Source organism: Canis lupus, chromosome 36 (assembly GCF_048164855.1).
Source record: "Canis lupus baileyi chromosome 36, mCanLup2.hap1, whole genome shotgun sequence".
Taxonomy (NCBI): domain Eukaryota; kingdom Metazoa; phylum Chordata; class Mammalia; order Carnivora; family Canidae; genus Canis; species Canis lupus.
Window position 1 is genome coordinate 11,621,840 of NC_132873.1, and position 20,587 is coordinate 11,642,426.

Below are 20,587 nucleotides of genomic sequence, written 5' to 3' on the forward strand. Positions count from 1 at the left end.
CAACCTTATAAAGTATAATTATCCCTATTTTGCAAATGAATATATAGTTGTTCAGAAAGTCGAATAATATTCCCACTGTTTGGAGCTACTAAAAATCATATTCAGGATTTGAACCCAAGGTCTATCTAATTTCAAAATCTGTGCTCTTCATTTCACCTTGATTTCCTTCAAGTAAAAAGAAAGTGATTGATTTTCATAAGAAAACCTGATGATTTACTGAAACATACCCAAAGCAGCATAATGTTGAGGTACACACTCTAGAGCCAAATGACCTGGGCTTTAATCCCAAGAAAACTATTTATTTGATGTTTGGCCTTTGGTAAGCTATTTAACATTTATGAACCTCAATTTTATCATTTGGATATGGGGTTAATAATAGTACTGACTTCACTGAATGCCTGGCTCAAAGCAAGTGTTAAATTTGTGCTAGTTATTATTATACAATTATATTTTTTCCTATTAAAAATACATTAGTTTATACATACTATAGACATACTATGTGGTATAAAAATACAATATTTAATTTTATTTAATGAAACATTCCTTCTTGGGGAACAGAAAAGGAAGGAGAAATAACAACAGTCTTCTTAAGGCAGAAGAAAATTCACGTTATCAAGGTGGTAAATTTTAAGTGTGCAGGTACACATAAACCATTTGGTAGACATGGAAGAAATAAGAGTGATTATTAGTAGGAGCCTAGATGTTGAGGAGTTTATAAATGATCTGATGAGATTTTAAATGGATAAAAAAAGTCTATGCTTGAGACTCCTCTAAACACCTTTTTCTTTACTCTTTTAATTAAAACATTTAAAAATCAACTTTATAAGTAACAGACTTTGTGCTTTATAAAAAATTCCCACAAAATATTAATTTGAGGTTAGTATTTCAGGAGGCAGATATTTGGTGAGGAGGAGTACATTTTTTGTACAAAGAATATAAAACAAATATAACCTTCTACATTTATCTATGATTCTGATATTCCTGAAATGTGATAGTTGAAAAATCCTCCTCTTTGGACATGAATCTAGAAAAAAAGAAGAATGAAAACTATAGTTAATGGCCAAGAACTGAATCCTCTGAATAACAGCATGATCCAAGTTTATGAGGAGTCATTGAATGTCCAGAATTTAATCAGGACAAAGAGCTGATGAGTAGGGAATCCAGGGTATTTTACACCAATGGATAATAATACAACATTTGCTTAGCATATTCTTTTGTTTTACTCTGGTGATAGTGACAATAACTACAAAATAGTAAGTGTTTTAGTTTTTGTAACATCACAAGTAGTGTTGACTTTCTATAAAATCACAATTGGTATTATCATTATCACCTCTAATAGTTGTATCTTATAGAAAAATGAATTTTGATTATAAATTGAGGTTTACCTTGTTTTAAAAAAATATTGCTAAGATTGTAGGTTTTCTTACTTTCTCTCTATCCCTTTTGCCTTTAATTTATGCACTCCAAGTCCAGCCCGTACTATATTGAGTAAATGTACATTTCCCAAGAAAGAGAATCATCTGTTGGGCCTCATAGCCAATCTTCACTAGAAGATTAATAAACTTTGCCAAACTTTTCAGTAAAACATAACTCAGTACAAAACTTACAGTGTATAGCTTAGGATATAGTGAAGTCATTGTTCTTCTAAGTAATCAGAAGATAGAAAATCTTAATTGTACTTCTAAGATTGTCTTCTTTAAGTTACTAAAGAAACACATTAATTAATACACTCTGTAAAAAAAAAAAAGAAACTGCAAAGAAGAGCTTCTTATTGTATTTGAAATAGCACAAAATCTAATTACCAACAATACTATAAAATATTCTCTGTGTTCTTATTAAAACAGTAGTAATTTCACAAACGACACTCCTTCTATTTTGTAAATCTGGCAATTCTGAAAGAATGGTGGAGCTCTCATGTACAAAACCCAGGGTTACTGCAGGCTTCAGTTTTTATTATAAATGGTAACATTTTAATCTGACTTGCTACTAGATTAGTAGTTGAGAAATTTTAGAGCAACAGCTTTTAATTATTAAAAATGGAGAAGTCTGGACTTCAGTTTCCAGAGATTGTTGCTTAGATATTGTTGTGGCTTGTATTGTAGCTCTCCAAAAGATGCACTAAACTCCTAAAGCCTGGTGCCTGTGAATATGGCCTTATTTGGAGACAGGGTCTTTGTGGATGCAATTTTTTTTTTTATTGGTGTTCAATTTACCAACATACAGAATAACCCCCAGTGCCCGTCACCCAATCACTCCCACCCCCCGCCCTCCTCCCCTTCTACCACCCCTAGTTCGTTTCCCAGAGTTAGCAGTCTTTACGTTCTGTCTCCCTTTCTGATATTTCCCACACATTTCTTCTCCCTTCCCTTATATTCCCTTTCACTATTATTTATATTCCCCACATGAATGAGAACATATAATGTTTGTCCTTCTCCGACTGACTTACAATTAAGATGTAAATTAAAATGAGGTTATACAGGAGTAGAATGGATCCTCAATCTCATCTGACTGGAGTCCTTATAAGAAGAGGAGACACAGGGACAGATACATACAGATAGGAGAGTGCCATGTAAAGACATGTACACACACACACACACACACACACACAGAGGAAGACAGCCAAGCAATAACAGAGACAGAGGCTGGCATTATGCAGCTGTAAGCCAAGGAACACCAAGGATTGGTGGCAGCCACTAGAAACCAGGGAAGAGGCATAGAGCAGATTCTCCTTTGAGCCCCCAAGAAGGAACCAGCCTGCCAACACTGATTATGAAATCCAGAAGTGTGAGAGAATAAATTTCTGTTATTTTAAGCCACTGTTGTTTGTGGCATTTTGTTACACCAGCCCTAGGAAATGAATACAAATAGTTTGAAGCCCAGGATTCTGCATTTTTAAGACATACCAGATCATTCCAAGGCAAATATCTATGAGAAATTGTTTGAGAAACTACTCTTCTCAGTCACATCCCTTATTATTCTCCCTATTATTCTGTAGTCAGAAATGTATTTAAAAGCACAGTGTCCTGATAATTCATTCTTCTTGTGAGGGTCTATTTCCTCAAAAAGAATGTATGGTAGGAAAATTCGCAGTTGAGTAACTTAAAATTATTTATTTAAGAATAGTTTTTGGAGACAAAGATAAAGAATGAACTTTAAAAAACATCCTACAAATAGTATTCTATTTTTCTTTTTACTAACATAACATACTCCATAAAATGAGAGAATATTTAATGATAGTTTACAAATTCATTGAGTAATTATACTACAATATATTGTACTATTAAATTTTATGTATTTTAGAGTTTCAACAAAATACTCAGAAATTTATTTTACTTTTTTACAGTTAATGTGCCTTCTGAGAGGTACTTTATAATGTGCTCAGTCTTGTAAGAATATTCAAGGACTTTCTAATATTTTGTCACTGCTGCCTGTCATCTTCTCCTATTAGAATTTTCTTCCCGGGTCCCATCAAGTTAGACATATAGTAACTAGAACACTTAAGGCTAAATAAAGCATTGGGTCATGTCTGTTAAATGTATTCAATATGGGGATTGGATATGTCTTACCAGTTACTCCCCTGCTCCTATCTTACCTATCTTTTTTCTAGTTTTAACTCATTCTAACATGTTACAAAGACTATACTGCCATTCCATATATAATAATATACACACAATCTATACAACTTTCCCTGCTTATAGAGGTCACCACAATACAGTTTTATGATAACCCTACCCTCAAGCACGTCCCCATCCTAATCCCCAGAATCTGTGAATATTATTTTATATGACAAAAGAGACTTTGCAGATGTGAACAAGTTATGAATCTTAATAGGGGAAAAATTAATTTGGGTTATCTGGGTGGGGCTAAATGTAGTTGTATGTGTCCTTCTAGAGTGAGAAAGAGGGACATTTGACTAAAGGAGAAAGCAAAGTAATCATGGAAGCAAAGATTGGAATAATATAGTTACAAGCCAAGGAATGCCAAGGTGGCCTCTAGAAGTTGATAGAGACAAGGAACATATTATTCCCTGAAGCCTCCAGAAAGAGTCAGCCCTGATGACACCTTAATTTTAGTCCATTAAGACACATTTTGGACTCTGACCTCCAGAACTCTAAGACACTAAATTTTTGTGTGTTAAGTGACCAAGTTTTGGTTATTTGTTACAATAGCAAAAATAAATTAATACAGTGCTCTTTTAATGACAGAAGCCCAACTCAGATTATTTTCGGCAAGAGAGCATAAATGGAAACTAAAAGGAACCAGGTATAGCTATATTTATATAAGACAAAGTAGAGTTTAATTAAAAAATATAACAAGATAAAAAGTAACAAGAGACAATGGTAGTCATTATATAATGATAGGGTGACCAATTCACCGAAAGGATATAGCAATTGTAAATATACATGCAACCAACAACAGAACATCTGAACATATCTGAAGAGGGTAATCAACAGCAATAAAATCATGATAGAGGACTTTAATACCCCACTTCCAACAATGGATAAATCATATATATGAAAGCTCAGTAAGTAACATTGGATTTGAACTACACTTTAGACTTCCTGGACCTAACAGACATATAAAGAATATTCCATTCCAACAGCAGTAGAATGTATATTCTTCTAAGCATATATGGTGCATTCTCCAAGGTACAACATACATTAGGTCACAAAACAAGTCTTAGCAAATTTTATAAGATCAAAGTCATACCAATGATCTTTTTGGACCATGATTATATGAAACTAAGAATCAATAATAGGAGGAAAACTGGGAAGTCCACAAGTATTAGAAGTTAACACACTATATTACATAACAACCAATTCATCCAAAATGAAATCAAAAGAGAAATCAATAAATAAATTAAACAAAAATGGAAATACATCATACCAAACTCATGTAATGCAGCAAAACAAGTGCTAAGAGAGAAGTTTATAGCAATCAATGCCTAAGTTAAAAGAAAAAAGACAAAAGAAAAGATCTCAAATAAACAACCTAACTTGACACCTCAATAATTATAAATCCAAGAGCAAATTAAGTCCAAAGTTGGCATAAAGAAGGATATAACAAAGATCAGAACAGAAATAAATGAAATACAGAATAGAAAACCAATAAAAGTATTAATAAAATAAAAAGAGGCTTTTTGAAAAGAGAAACAGAATTGGCAAAACTTCAGCTATGCTTACTAAGGTTAAAAGAAAGAGGACTCAGATAATATATAAATGAAAGAATAGACATGACAACCAATACCACAGAAATACAAAGGATCATTAAGAGATTACGATGAACAATTATATGGCAACACATTAGACAACCTAGAGAAAATGGATGAGTTACTAGAAACATACAACTTAAGAAGTTTGAATCATGAAAAAAAAAAAAAAAACAGGTGATCTCAACAAACAAGTAGGGAGATTAAATCAGTCTTCAAAAACCTCCCATCATAGAGACTCCTCGGTGGCTCAGTGGTTGAGCATCTACCTTTGGCTCAGGTCGTGATCCTAGAGTCCAGGATTAAGTCCCACATCAGGCTCCCTAAATGGAGCCTGCTTCTCCCTCTGCCTGTGTTTCTGCCTCTCTCTCTGTGTCTCTCATGAATAAATAAATAAAATCTTAAAAAAAAAGTCTTTAAAAGAACCCTTCCCGTCATAGAAAATCCCCAAACCAGATGTTGTTATTGGTGAATTCTACAAATATTTAAAGAGAATTAATGCCAATATTTCTCAAACTCTTTCAAAGAAATTGAAGAGAACACTCCCAAAATGATTTCACAAGGCCAGCATTGTCTGGATATTAAAACCAGATAAAGATACTATAAGAAAAGAAAATTGCAAACTGATATACCTGATGATACTGATGCAGAAATTCTCAACCAAATGTTAGCAAACTGAACTTAATAGCACCTTAAAAGAATTATTCACAATGATCAAGTGGGATTTATCCCTGGGGTGCAAGGATGATTCAAAATATGCAAATCAGTAAATGTGATACACCATATTACCAGAATGAAAGACTAAAATTATGATCATCTCAATAGATGAAGAAAAAGCATTTGACAAAATCTAACATCCTTTCAGGAAAAAAGCTCTCAACAAATTAGATATAAGAAGAAATAGAGGAAATCAATCTCAACATAATAAAGACTGTGTATGAAAAAGCCACAGTCTAGGAATACTTGGGAATAAATTCAACCAAAGTAGTAAAAGATGTGTACATCAAAAACTATAAGACACTGGTCAAAGAAATTGAAAACACAAATAAAAGATGGAAAAGACAACCTGCATTCATGGATTGGAAGAGTTAATATTGTTAAAATGTCCATACTACCCAACATCATATATAGATGCAATGTACTCTCTATCGAAATTCCAATAGCATTTTTCACAAAAAGAGAAAGAAATAATACCAAAATTCCTGTGGAACTCTAAAAGATTTTGAATATCCATTCAATAAATATTTGCTGAATTATCATGTGAATCAATTTGGGCATTTGGAGAGATGAGAAGGAGCACCTGGGTGGCTCAAAGGTTGGAGCTCAGGTCCTATCCTGGGGTCCTAGGTATACTTATTGAGGACTTAATTTAGATAAGTAGCTAAATTAATACTGCATTAAATACTCTGCTAATATGATGTCCACTCTTAATCATAACCCTGAAAGGGAGATATTATCATTCACTTTACATATGAGTAACATGTAAAATAATTGTCTGAGGCTACATGGCTGATAATAGAGTAAAGATCTGATCACAAAAACTGAACTATTGCAACTAAATCATATTTGTTAGACTTAAAAAGCAAAAAAGGATTAGTGGTATCTCTCCAAATATATTCTAAATAAAACCCATGCCTCTGTATATATATGGTAAGGGATACAAATAGCATAGATGGTCTTGTACAATAAAAGAAAATCTATTTTTTCTGCTTGTGCCTGTACACAGGTACTGTATTTCAAAATTTTGAGCTAATGCATTTACTGTAACACATGTAGCACATAACAAGGACCATTGTTTAAGCTTGCCTCTATTTTAATGAAAGCAGGTTCGATATTCCATATAAAGGTTGAAATACTAAGCACATTATTATCCCTCCAAATTTTTAACAGACAGGTTCAATTCAGATGAGATAAAGAAAAATCTATTTTATAGCTTCCAGAGAAAACACAGGGCAAGCTAAAGGTTGCCTAATGACTACATCCCTAAAGTTTCTTTAGAGAGGTTTGTAACGGCCTTTTGAACTATAAGCCATCGAATAGGCCTTCTAGTCCTTCCCATATGACTTTAACTCTGGGAGGTCAGAGAAGTGTTGAATTCTGGGTGGTGATTGAAAAATTCTTTTCTCTGAAGAATTTCAAAAAAGTAGTTTCCTTGGCCTTTTGTTCTGTGCTGTATGGAGACACCTCTCTTGGTTTCAGTCTGGAGAAAATGATCAACCAGCCTTCAAGACCATCATCTTAGTGGTTTGGAAAAAATGAGAAGAAAGTAATTATTGTGGTTTTCTGTTTATTATTACTTTCCTCCAATAGATCTTGGTCTAAAACTGTTTTAAAATGGAGCATCTAAGGGAGGCAGTTGGCAGTAGAAAAGAAGGTAGGAGCTTTGGTGAAGCTAAAATTCTCCTCTCCATATGGTTCCAAGCATGTAAGAGAAAAATCAAAGCAGGCAGCTTTCACCTTTCCACATATTGAGTCTATCACCCTTGGGAGAGAAAAGGAGGAGGAGTAAGATTGTGAGGCTTCCAAACCTGAAAAAAAATTAATACATTTGGTGAAATAGACAAAAGGTTGATGGGATAGCATGAAATTGGCAGCACCCAGGGGGAACTAATGGCTTTGTCAACATTCTAAAGGAAGAAATTGACAGTATATCTGAGAGACTTAGAAGATGACAAAGAATTTAAAGCCCTGATTTTATTTTCTATAAGGACTTGAAAGTGATAAGTGCAGAGTCAGATTCATGATACTGTACAATGTGATTTTTTAATATACTCTGTATTTACAAGTTGCTTTATAGCTTCTTCCCTCTTTAAGGATTTACTCTGATGCAGCTATATATTGGAGTTTTATGTAAATATATACATGTTGCAGAATATGAAACTATAAACAACCTTAAAATGGATGAATGTTTATAAAAATGGGTATTATAACTTTATATTAGCTAATATCATAGATATTTTGCTTCTTTCTAGCTCTTTATATATTAAATAGAATTTATCTTACATTTGTGTTCAGTCAGCCTAATTGAACCACTGTCTTTTACTCCTTTTATCTTTATAAGTTAGTGAAAGTCATGTATACATCTAGGGAATGAGTGAAATAAAACCTAGTTAAGATTTCATTTCAACTGACATTTCTTTTGTACCATGAGAAAACCCTCTTTCTCTACATTATGAAAAAATAAGAAAGAAAGTTCAAGGTCAGAGTCTGCTTGAGATTCTCTGCCCTGCCCCCACGGTCTCTCTGTCAAAAAATAAAATATTTAAAAAAATTAAAAATAAATACATACGTCAGTTATTATACATGTTATAAAAATTTAAATCCATCATGAGATATCAGTATACATCTATCAGAATGGTTAGAATTTAAAAAAATGACAAAACCAAATGCTAGAGAAGATACAGAAATATGAGACAATTCATGTGTTCCTGGTGAGAATATAAAACAGCTTAACCACTCTAGAACAAAGCTTACTTAGCACATTCTCAAGAGCAACAACACATATTAATTAAAATGCCCCTGTCGTATGACTCAGCAATTATACCCCTGAACAGTTATTCCATACAAATGTAAATTTATATTTACACAAAACCTGTAAACAAATGTTTATAGCATCTGTATAGTACAACAGTAGGGACTCTTGTGTGATGGAAATCTTCTGTAATTTGACTGTATGAATGTCAATATCTGGGGCAGCCCGGGTGGCTCAGTGGTTTAGCGCTACCTTTGGCCCAGGGCATGATCCTAGAGACCTGGGATCTAATCCCAGGTCGGGTTCCCTGCATGAAGCCTCCTTCTCCCTCTGCCTGTGTCTCTGCCTCTGTGTGTGTGTGTCTCTCATGAATAAATAAATAAAATCTTAAAAAAAAATTCTGTTTGTGTTACTGAACTATACAATTCTGCAAAATCTTACCATTAGGGGAAATTGGGTAAAGAGAACTTGGATCTCTCTGTATTATTACTTACAACTCTACATGAATTTATAGTTATCTAAAAATTAAAACACCAAATAATAGATTTTCAATGTAGATGAAGCAGCCTTATGTTGGGGGAAAAATGCCATCTAGGATTTCATAGCTAGAGAGGAGAAGTCAATGTGTAGCTTCAAAATTTCAAAGGACAGCTTGACTCTCTTGTTAGGAGCTAACACAGCTGGTGGCTTAAAGTTAAAGCTATTGTTCATTGATCATTTTGAAAATCGAAGGACCCAAAAAAATTATGCTAACTCTATTCCATCGGTGCTCTCTAAATGGAACAACAAAGCCTGGATGATAGCACATCTGTTTACAACATGGTTTACTGGATATTTTAGGCCAACTATGGATACTTACTACTCAAAAATTAAGATGCCTTTCAAAATATTACTATTCATTGATAATTCACCTGGTCACCCAAGAGTTCTGATGGGGGTATATGAGATTAATGTTGTTTTTATGCTTTCTTATACAATATCCATTCTGCAGCCTGTGGTTCAAGAAGCCCATCTTGATTCTTAAGTCTTATTCTTTAAGAAATACATGTTGTAAGGCTACAATTGCCATAGACAGTGAGTCTTCTGATGGATGAGGCAAGATATATTGAAAACCTTCTGGAAAGGATTCATCATCCTAGCTGCCACTAAGAACATTTGTGATTCATGGGAAAAGGTCAAAATATCAATGTTAAAGGAGTTTGGAAGTAGTTGATTCCAACTGCATGGATGATTTTGAAGGGCTCAGGACTTCAGTGGAGAAAGGAATTACAAATGTGATAGAAATAGTAAGAGAACTAGAATTAGAAAAAAAAAATACAAGGAAGCAAATGAAAATGAAAGCAGGACAGTTCAGAAACTTTGGGATACAGAAAAGGTGATCCTAAGAGGGAAGTATATAGCAATACAGGTCTTCCTCAAGAAATCAGAAAAGTCTCAAATATACAACCTACCCTTACACCTAAAGGAGCTATAAAGAGAGCATCTTCAATGGGGAAAAACTGTGAGGTTCCCCCTAAGGTCAGAATATGACAGTGATGTCACTCTTTCCACTGTTGTTCAACACAGTACTGGAAATCCTAGTCTCAGCAGTCAAGCAATAAAAAGAAAGAAAGAAAAAAAAAGCATCCAAATTGGCAAAGAAGATGTCAAACTTTCACTCTTTGCAGATGACATGATACTCTGTAGAAAACCCAAAAGAATCCTGCAAAAAAAAAAAAAAATAGCTAGAACTGGTATAGGAATTTAGCAAAGTGGCAAAATATAAAATCAATGCACAAAAGTCTGTTGCATTTCTACACACTAACAATATAATAAGACGGAAAAAAAGAGAAATCAGGAAATTTATCCCACTTACAATTACACCAAAACCCATAAGATACCTAGAAATAAACCTAACCTTTTGGTGAAGGATCTGTACTCTGAAAACTATAGAACACTTATAAAAGAAATTGAGGAGACTACAAATAAGTAGAAAAGCATTCCATGATCATAGATTGGAAGAACAAATATTGTTAACATGTCTACATGTGTCTACTAGGAATTAAACAGACTGACCATATCAAGAATTGGCAAAAATGAGGGGAAACTTAATTCTTGAGTTCATTACTACTGGAATGTAAAATGGTACAACTACTTTGAGAAACAATTTGACCATTTTTTGAAAAGTTTATCCTATGCTTACTATATTATCAAGTCATTTTAGTCTTAGGTGTTTACTAAAAGGAAATGAAAATATGCCTTTATGAAGACTTGTGCATGGATGTTTCTAGTTTTATTTTATTTTATTTTATTTATTTATTTTATTTTATTTTATTTTATTTTATTTTATTTTATTTTATTTTAGGGAGAGAGTGTGCATGAGAGCTGGGTGGGGAGAGGCAGAGGGAGAGAAAGAGAGAGAATCTTAAACAGGCTCCATACTCAGAGAGCAGAGCCTGATGCGGGGCTCCATCTTATGACCCTGAGATCATGACCAGAGCTGAAATCAAGAATCAGATACCGAACTGACTGAGACACCCAGGCACCCCTATGGTAGCTTAATTTTAATAGCACAAAATGGAAAACAGTCTAAATGTGTAGCAATAAGTGACTGGTTTAAAAAATGCTGCAGGGATCCCTGGGTGGCTCAACGGTTTAGCGCCTGCCTTCCATCCAGGGCATGATCCTGGAGTCCCAGGATCAAGTCCCACATCAGGCTCCCTGCATGGAGCCTGCTTCTCCCTCTGCCTGTGTCTCTGCCTTACTCTCTCTCTCTCTCTTTCTTTGTGTCTCTCATAAATTGATAAATAAAATCTTTAAAAAAATAAAATAAAATTAATTAAAAATGTTGCATATCCTTACAATGAAATATATTTAGTAATAAAAATGAATGGACATTTGTACAGCAACACAGATGAATCTCAGAATAATTATGCAGAGTGAAAGAGACTATATAAAGAGAGAGCACATCCTATATGTTTCTATTTGTATAAAATTTTAAGAAGTGCAAACTAATATATATTAAAAACAGACCGACCAGTGGTTATCTGAGAGGGATGGGGCAGGAAGAAGAGATTACAGAAGGTCATGAGATCTCTTGGAATTGATGGATACATTCATTGCTCTAATTGTGTACATGATTCACAATTGCATGCATATGTCAAAACATCTGATTGCACACTTTATGTATGAGCAATATGTTAAATGTCATGTATGCCTTAATAAAACTGCTAAACACACACACAGCTTCTCTCTTATGTTGGAAGAGGTTATTCAATTAAGCAGTTATGAAGTAAAAAGACTTAGTAGGTCTAACTCTGCCTTGAGAAAAAAATTTCCACAGCTTAGCCTAAGGGCCTCCTTAAGGCTGCAGGATATGAGACAGGATACATGAATTGGATGATTTTGTTTCACTGTTTTATAAGTAGTCAGCATCATGGATGCTGGCAATTCACTTTCTCAAGCATATGTTAAAGAGGGTAACTTCCACAGATGTGTTCCCTGCTTACATTATACTCACATATTCAGTGATATCCCAACCCATCTCACAAATGCTCTTGTCATGACAACTTACGTCCCATAGTAATTAAGCTTGGTAACTCATGTGAAGATAAAGATGATTTTTGATGTTTTTTTTATCTTCTTGGAAATTCTTAATAATTTATGAAAACCACATAAAATCGTATTTCAGATGACTCAAATCACTGTTGACACTCAGAATAACATTTAAAGTCTTAATAGGACCTTAATCAACATCTAGTATCCTTTTACTAAAATCATGTTATTCCATATAAATAATAATATACTGAATAAATGTTACTCAATATAAAAGGAAACAGACGATGAATCTAAGTCCCAATTTTAACAGTCCCAAAATTCTTTGGCACCCCTCCCATCAACAAATATATAGAGACAAGGCTAAAAATCAGTGTTATTATTTTAATCTCTACAGTTCCTCATCAGTGACTACAATTTGTTTGATATATTTGCAAATCCTTTTCTAATTTGACTAAATATCAAGGCAAGCAGAGGCCTATAAAAACCTTGTATTTTATTTCCATTTCTCTCCTCACCTCCTACCTTTGAGACATTCTTCTTTTTCTTTTTTTTATTTTTTTTTTAAGACAAGAACTATTTGTTTAATTTCTTCATCAAACTCTTATATGGAATTGAAGTTAGAATTTGTGGTGTCTCAGTGGAGCAAAGGGCTGGATTGAAAAAGGTGTTGTTTGCTTCTTGCCTTAAAGGGAAGGTTAATTTCTATCACCATTCCTCCTTAGAATTTTGATGTAGACAATTGACATGTGTACATTTTTATGAAAATATAGCGGTTCTATATACACACACTGATGGGGGCTCTGCAATATAGAAGAAGTTGACAGTAGTGTGGGCCATGGTGACTGAGTAAGCAAAGCTTTCTGCCACAGTTCTCTTTCAAACCAACTTCTTCAGAAATAGCATCACTTTGGAAAATTCATTTTAAAAGGTTAAGTCTTAACAAAGCCTTCTTTTTTTTTTTTTTTTTTTTGAAGGCTTCTGTTTTATTTCACCCTTGAATTTGGTGTGTTTTCCAGCTGCTGAAGGAATGGTGTGCAACCATCTGTGTTCAAGCGATGGCTGTTGGGGACCTGGCCCCGACCAGTGCCTGTCCTGCCGTCGCTTCAGCAGAGGAAGGAGCTGCATAGAGTCTTGTAACCTCTATGACGGGTAAGGTTATCTTACAACATCACCTTTACCTCATGAGCTTTGAGGCACTGGTTGGTTCAGATTTTTAAATGATAAGAAAATGAAATTATCTGAATTTCAGAAATTGGTGAAATTGCAGAATGTGTGTGCTGGCTGATGTTTTTAAGGGGAGCTCTTGTTGCGAAAACACCTGAAGAATTATTTTAAGGGGAAAGAATTTTATTTGAAATAAGACAAGTCCAAATATGTATTGACTATTATGCAAACTTATAAAAAGTAGACTGAAATAGATCCTTCTTAATAAATTGTAGCAATTTATACTGAAGCAAAATTGAAAAATATATTCTTATTTTCCTCATGAAGAAGATTGTTACAAGTAATATTTCCTCTCATATCTCCCAATAGTAGTTTTTTTACATGCTTTCCTATTAATTTTCATCTGGAATTACTGCATAACTATTACATTTTTTCCATCCAAATTATGTGTCTATTTGTATATTAGAAAGAACGATATACATTTCAATCTCTCTGACAATTGCTTAGCCCTATAGAAAAATTGCCTTTGTAGTTTCTACTTGGAGAGGTTTTTGAAAGCAGTCTACCACTTTCTAAAGATAACCTAAGCAGTGTTTTAAATTAAAAAAATGAGTGGGAAATATCAGAATGGGAGACAGAACATGAGAGACTCCTAACTCTGGGAAACAAACAAAAAAAATGAGTGGGAAATATCAGAATGGGAGGCAGAACATGAGAGACTCCTAACTCTGGGAAGGGGAGGTGGACAGGGGGTGGGGGTGACTGGGTGATGGGCACTGAGGTTGGCGCTTGACGGGATGAGCACTGGGTGTTATTCTATATGTTGGCAAACTGAACCAATAAAAAAATACATTTATAAAAAAAGAATTTCAAATTCCTTGTGATGCAATAATAATCACATTGCCAACAATAAACCTAGTGTATTTCTTGTTACATGGCATTTCACATACTCATAAAACCAGTTTATCATAACATACCATTTCATGCATCACAGTTGTCCTCTATTAGTCTTATAATACATTTTTTAGCACTGTTCTCCAGTCAAATTTTCATATGATGCTCACTGAAAGGATTTTCAACAGGTTGGTAAAAGTGTAGTTTTGAAATTATCTCATTTCTTCTTTTGCCTCATAAATTGTCCCATTTTATTTTATTTTTTTACAGGTTTAAATCCTTATAGCTTTAGAATTCTGCATGTCATTAATAATTCAATAGTTTATTATTTAAATGACCTCTAAATGGTTAATATACGAGGAATATACTTGTTCTGAAATCAAACCATGAATTGCAATTTCATTACAATGATAATAGAATTGTCCTCAATTTTAGGCAACATTTCATGATCTGAGATAACATTGTACTTTTGCATTTTATATCAGAAAGATAGAAATCTACAGTCTATAATAATAATAATATATTAGTATGTCTCTTCTTTGAAAGATGACCAAAACCAGTTCCCTTCATGAAATTTAGGGAAAAAAATAAAATGAGAAGTTTAAGTATGAAACTTTTCAAAATAAGAATTTAATTGTTTTTCAGGAAATTTTCAGCTTACAATTTTGTAAGGTACAATCAGCTCATAAATTTGATAATGGATAACAAATTATATATTGCTTTTCTCATTAAATTGTAGTCATGTTTATTCTCATTATAAATGAATGATATTTCTGTATGTAAAATACTTCAGATCAAAACATGATTATTTGTTCTAAAGCCACTGATGCTGTTAAAATTTAATTAATAGACTTTAATATTATTTAGTGAATGTTACATTATGAATTCATTGAACATATATATGCAGTTCTGGAGAGGAATTGAGCTCCGGAAATCATCTTCTCTAACATCAACATCTTTTTTTTTTTTTTTTTTTTTAAGATGCTTAACTGACTGAGCTACCCAGGTGCCCCTAACAGCAACATCTTATAAACACTGAAAATTGATAGAATTGGGGATCCCTCGGTGGCTCAGCAGTTTAGCGCCTGCCTTCAGCCCAGGGCATGATCCTGGAGACCTGGGATCGAGTCCCACATCAGGCTCCCTGCATGGGGCCTGCTTCTCCGTCTGCCTGTGTCTCTGCCTCTCACTGTGTCTCTCATGAATAAATAAATAAAATCTGAAAAAAAAAAAAAGAAAGAAAATTGATAGAATTAAGCGTTGACCAGTGTCATTCTATTGTCAAAGAATCAAGTCAGTCCTAGAATTTAGGGCATGTGAGTTCCATCCTGTTTCTTTTCCAGATGACGTTTTTCCCCCTTAATATTTCAGTTTTAACCTTGTCAGAAATATGAAATGGATGAATATGTGGATGCATATACCATCTTTTGTCTCATGTCCGCAAAATAATGAAAGCCAAGATAAGGAAAAATACCTGTTTTCTAAATAAACAACACTGATTACTAGACCGTTTTGGAAGTTTAACATTTTCTAAGTCATTATATCAAAAGTATTAAAGAAATATATGTTTTAATGTATTTTGCAACAGGAATAGGTCTCTAGGAAATCATATGTAAGGGCTACTTTGAAGGATAATAAATGAAATTACCTTGTAAAATGTCTGACATAATTCTAGCCTATGCAGTGATAGATTTTTCCACCTCCAATCTTGTGGTACTAATTTCTTCCAACATTGCCTGGTAGTTAAAACAGCCTTTGAGGAATAATGAATTCAAAACCTAACTTCATCATTTCCTTGTTTTCTTTTTTTCTTTTTTATTTCCTCGTTTTCAATCTTTGATAAATAACCTAACTGTTCTAAACTTAGTTTTCATATATGGAAAATGGGAATAATAATAGTGTCAACTTCATAGGATAATTATGATTAATAAATGAGAAAATGCATAATTAAGTGTTGCTAGAATTTTTACTACTAAGGTGATTATCATCATTTTCTTTTTATGTCTATTAATCTAAGCTGATTAGATGGTTAGTCAACTTAAAGCTCCTGAAAACAAATAACAAATAGGACATTTACCAAAATCAGGGGACTGACATTTATATAATTTTTATATAAGAAGAAATCCTCAAAAGAGGAGGTTCTGAAGGCAAAAAGAAAATCAGTTAATTCCTGGCTGTTAGCATTCAAATCCAGGTCATAGAAGTTACTGTATTTCAGCAACTCTTAACTACAGTGTGCAAGCATTTAAAATGAAAGACAAAACTCATTCCCATGCAATCTTAAAATTGTTCTTAACTGGCAACATGGTCAAATGCTTTTGAAATGTTAAGAACAACATGGAAACATCAGAAAGAGTGCCAGTCTAAGCTCTTTGTGGGCATTTTTATATTTAAAAATCACAACCTCTCATTGAAACACTTTTTCCCTTTCACAGAGAATATTTGCAAAGTGAAGTCTTAGAGATGTTAAGGGATTTAAGGCCTAGAAGTATTAGTGTTGACATTGGCAACACCAGCCACATTTGGGAAGAACTTGACTCCAAAGCATTTGCTCTGGATCACAGGATTGGCTAAGGTAGCACACACAGCAAGACTGTGAGAAATGTAGAGTAGTAAAAAAAAAGTGACAAAAACTTCAGTATGCAAAATTCAGCTCAATACACAGTGATTTGTTAGGTTAGATTCAAGTGAAGGGAATCTCTGGCAAAGTCACTGTATAATAATTTGGAAGTAGAGAAGAAAAAGCAATGATGGAGACGGTGACAATGAAGAACAGAAGAGGTAATGAAAATTATAAGAAGATTCTGTTCTGAGAGCTCTAAGGAGGAGAACCCAAAGCCATGCAAACAGTAGTCTATAGAAGAAAAGGCAGCTAGATTGTTCTCCATGACTTTTTCGGATATATTCACTTTGTCAACTCTGTGTGTGGAGAGTGGTTTTCAAGAAGAGAAAAAAAAATTTAAAAAGCATGACAGTGTTTTAGTACCACAAAAATTATGACCTTCATTCAGTAACATAACCCTTTAGCAACCCAAGAAACTCTAAAAAAAGAAATTTACTAATGATTGCAGGTTTTGCTGTAACTGTTTTATAATTTCATTTTACTGATACTTTTTATTATTTTCACAATTGACCAACCATCCCCCCTACCCCCATACCGGGTCGTTTTGGCGTTTTTATTCTGAAGATTTCCTCTGTCAAGTGCTTTATATAATTCATGTTGATGAAACATGCAGAAGAAAATATTTCTATGTAATTGAGATTTTAAATTTAAGGAAATCTGTAAGAAGCTTAATTCAAAAAAAAAAAAAAAAGAAGCTTAATCCATAGCAAACCAACACCTCACTTTAAAAATGCAAAATCCATGTAACTAAATATGTGCATTGATACATAACCAAACCATCAATTTAACTTAATTATTTTGCTTTAAAGTATGTGTGGTTTTAATTTAACCAACAGAAAATATAGCCCACCTTTTCAACTTCTATCATTTATTAAGCCTTTACAGTAACCAAATGAGATAGTTCACTATGAAAATAAGTGAACACTTTATTTTAGGGAAAAATAAATTTAAATTTATCACCTAATTAATCCATAACTGCCATATTTACAATGCTTTTAGCTTGGAATGACAGCTCATGATATACAGACACAAAGTAATACAGAAACTATAGATATTTAGTCAGGTCTCATTAATGACTTATAACTGGCATTCTAAATTGTCTTTATCCAGTGCTTCATCCTCTGAAACATTAGTAGGAATGGGATATTTAACATATTATACATGAATGATATCCAAATATTGAAATGAAAACTTGACAGTAGATATTGATTGGAAGGCTTATTATTGATAACATTTAATATTTAAATAGCTACAAAATGTAAGGTTATGGAAAGGGATAACCATCATCCTAGATTTTAATTAGAAAGTTTTAGAATGTTATCATTAAACTGTTTTTTTTTATTTTGTACCATATAGAATTACTTCAAAAAGATTTTAAACTGAAAAGATGTTGTGATATTAGATCAATAATCTAAGAATATAAAATCTGCCATAAAAAGATATTTTCTCTAATTCTCCAAGGCAGTTGTTTAAAAGAAAAAATGAAATCAAAGCATTTTTTGAAGTTTCACCAAAAATAAATTGAAGAGTCTTGGGATTTGAAGGACAGGGATGGGGAATATCATGTAACTTAGCAACAAGAAAAATACAATAGTTCTTTCAGAGTTTAAAAAATAAAGCTCAGCCAAGAGTAAAATTTTATATAGAGACAAACAGGCACAGCTTTACTTTAAAAAAGGTAAAAATGATTCTGCTGTGTCATCAAAAGAGTCATTCTTTTTCTCTTTCTTTCTTTCTTTCTTTTTTTTTAGAATGTTAGGATATCTCTCACAAGAGAGAGGTTTCCTGAATGAGTCTATCGTTGAACCCAATGGAGGGCAAGGAGAGCCATCTGGCTGCAGTTTATCTTTTCTCCTAATGGAGAACTTATTCCTTAATGTACAGGGAAATGATTCTGATGCTTCTGGCACATAGAGAAACAGACTCTAGAATTTACTCTGCCAATAGGACTTTTAGCAGATGTTACTTCATTTGTTAAGTTGACAGCTTGTTTGCTTATACCACCTCATGCAGCTGATGTTTTCACAGTGAATTTCGAGAGTTTGAGAATGGCTCCATCTGTGTGGAGTGTGACCCCCAGTGTGAGAAGATGGAAGATGGCATCCTCACCTGCCATGGACCGGTAAGCTTGAAGACATCTGTGGTTGTGTTGGCTTATTTAGCTTCATGTGTGAATGTTATGTCATTGCTTTATCGTTTATCCATCCATTCAACAGGTGTTTATAGCTTACAAGAGGGAATCATGTTTGATATTCCTCCCTCAAGAGGCTTACTGTTTGGTAGTAGAGATGAAATATTTACAAATTCAATTTCTGAAATATTTATATTTCAGATAATGTATTTAAAAAGAGGATATGGATATGCCCTTGAAAACTGCACAGTCTTGAAAAGAAAGGAGAACTACATAAGTAAATAGATTGAACCAAAATAATTGTAAAATATATGTATGTATAAATTGTTATAGGAACACAAACAAGAGATAAATTAATCTGTCTTTGGGATGGAAAGTAGGGCATCAGGGAAGGCTGTAGAGAAGTGATGTTTGAGTTGTGCTTTGAAGAAGAATCTGGAGAGAAGAAACATACAAAGATATGCGAATGTAAAAATTCATGGTGTATTTGGGGTAAACTATAACACATTCATTTATATGTTTGATTATTTAACTGTTATGTCATTATGAAGAACATTGTGAAAGACAGAAGGGAGAGGGCAAACACTTATAAACTAAAATCTAAAACAGTGTGATAAATACTATGGCAGAAAGAAAAACAGAGCTATGAGAATGAAAGAGGGGCTATGGGATCAGGAAAGTCTTGATGGATATATGTTGGTATTTACATGTTTGAAGTTTGCCTTATAGAGAAGATGATAATTCTTTTTCAGATCTCCCTTTGGTTCCCATTATTCAGATGTTCTCCTAATAATGAGGTCAATATGAGTTTGTTATTCCAAAGTGCTATATTCATCCTTCTTTAGACAAATTTCCAGGGTTTTTTTGGTGTGTATTGAGTCATTTCTCAATAGATTATTTGGGGACCGACATTTGGGTGTAGCCAAGAGCTCAACATTGCTCCATACGAGTTTATATGCAATTAAAACAATACTAATTTTTCTACCAGAGTGCTTACTCAGCACTTATTTAGCTTAGAAAAAAAATATCATTGAGCCCTCCAAACTTCCAATAGGCCCCAATGAGCCATTCTGGAACTTCATCTAAAGAAGGATGTGGAAAACTTGGACAGTTCAGAGGATTACCACCAGGATGATTAAGCTTGGAAACTCAGACCTCTGAGAAAAAGAAGTAATGTGATTTGGCCTGAAGAACCAAAGTCTAAAAAGATAATTTAATATGTAAATGATCTCCAAGTAAGTATGCAAAGGGTACATTTGGCTATTTTCTGTCCCCGCTAAGGCTATTAATGGAAAACACAATTACTCCGCAGCATGAGAAATGTGGATGCTGGAAAGAATGACGTGAAACATGGGGAAGTATAAGTTCTGAAATAGGTTGTTAAAGCAGACTGAGCTATCTGTATAAGACTTCTTTAAACACTAACATATTTAGTCAATATGTTAGTATTGGCATAATATGTTATGTTATTTAGTCAAAAGTCAAAGAATGAAAAAAAAATATGTCTTTCAAAGAAACTGAGTCTTTGGAAATGTGCCATTACAATAACAAGGCAGG

General features: G+C 33.5%; 1 protein-coding gene across 8 annotated transcripts in view; it reads left to right on the forward strand.

Annotated features, from left to right (window-relative positions):
- ERBB4 (erb-b2 receptor tyrosine kinase 4) overlaps nucleotides 1–20,587 on the forward strand; it is a 1,106,221-nt gene that overhangs the window by 826,828 nt on the left and 258,806 nt on the right. For all 8 annotated transcript variants that reach the window (XM_072813218.1, XM_072813222.1, XM_072813216.1 and 5 more), the window contains 2 exons: nucleotides 13,235–13,367; nucleotides 18,928–19,021. In XM_072813218.1, coding sequence (XP_072669319.1) covers nucleotides 13,235–13,367; nucleotides 18,928–19,021 — 227 coding nt within the window. The remainder of the gene's footprint in view (nucleotides 1–13,234; nucleotides 13,368–18,927; nucleotides 19,022–20,587) is intronic.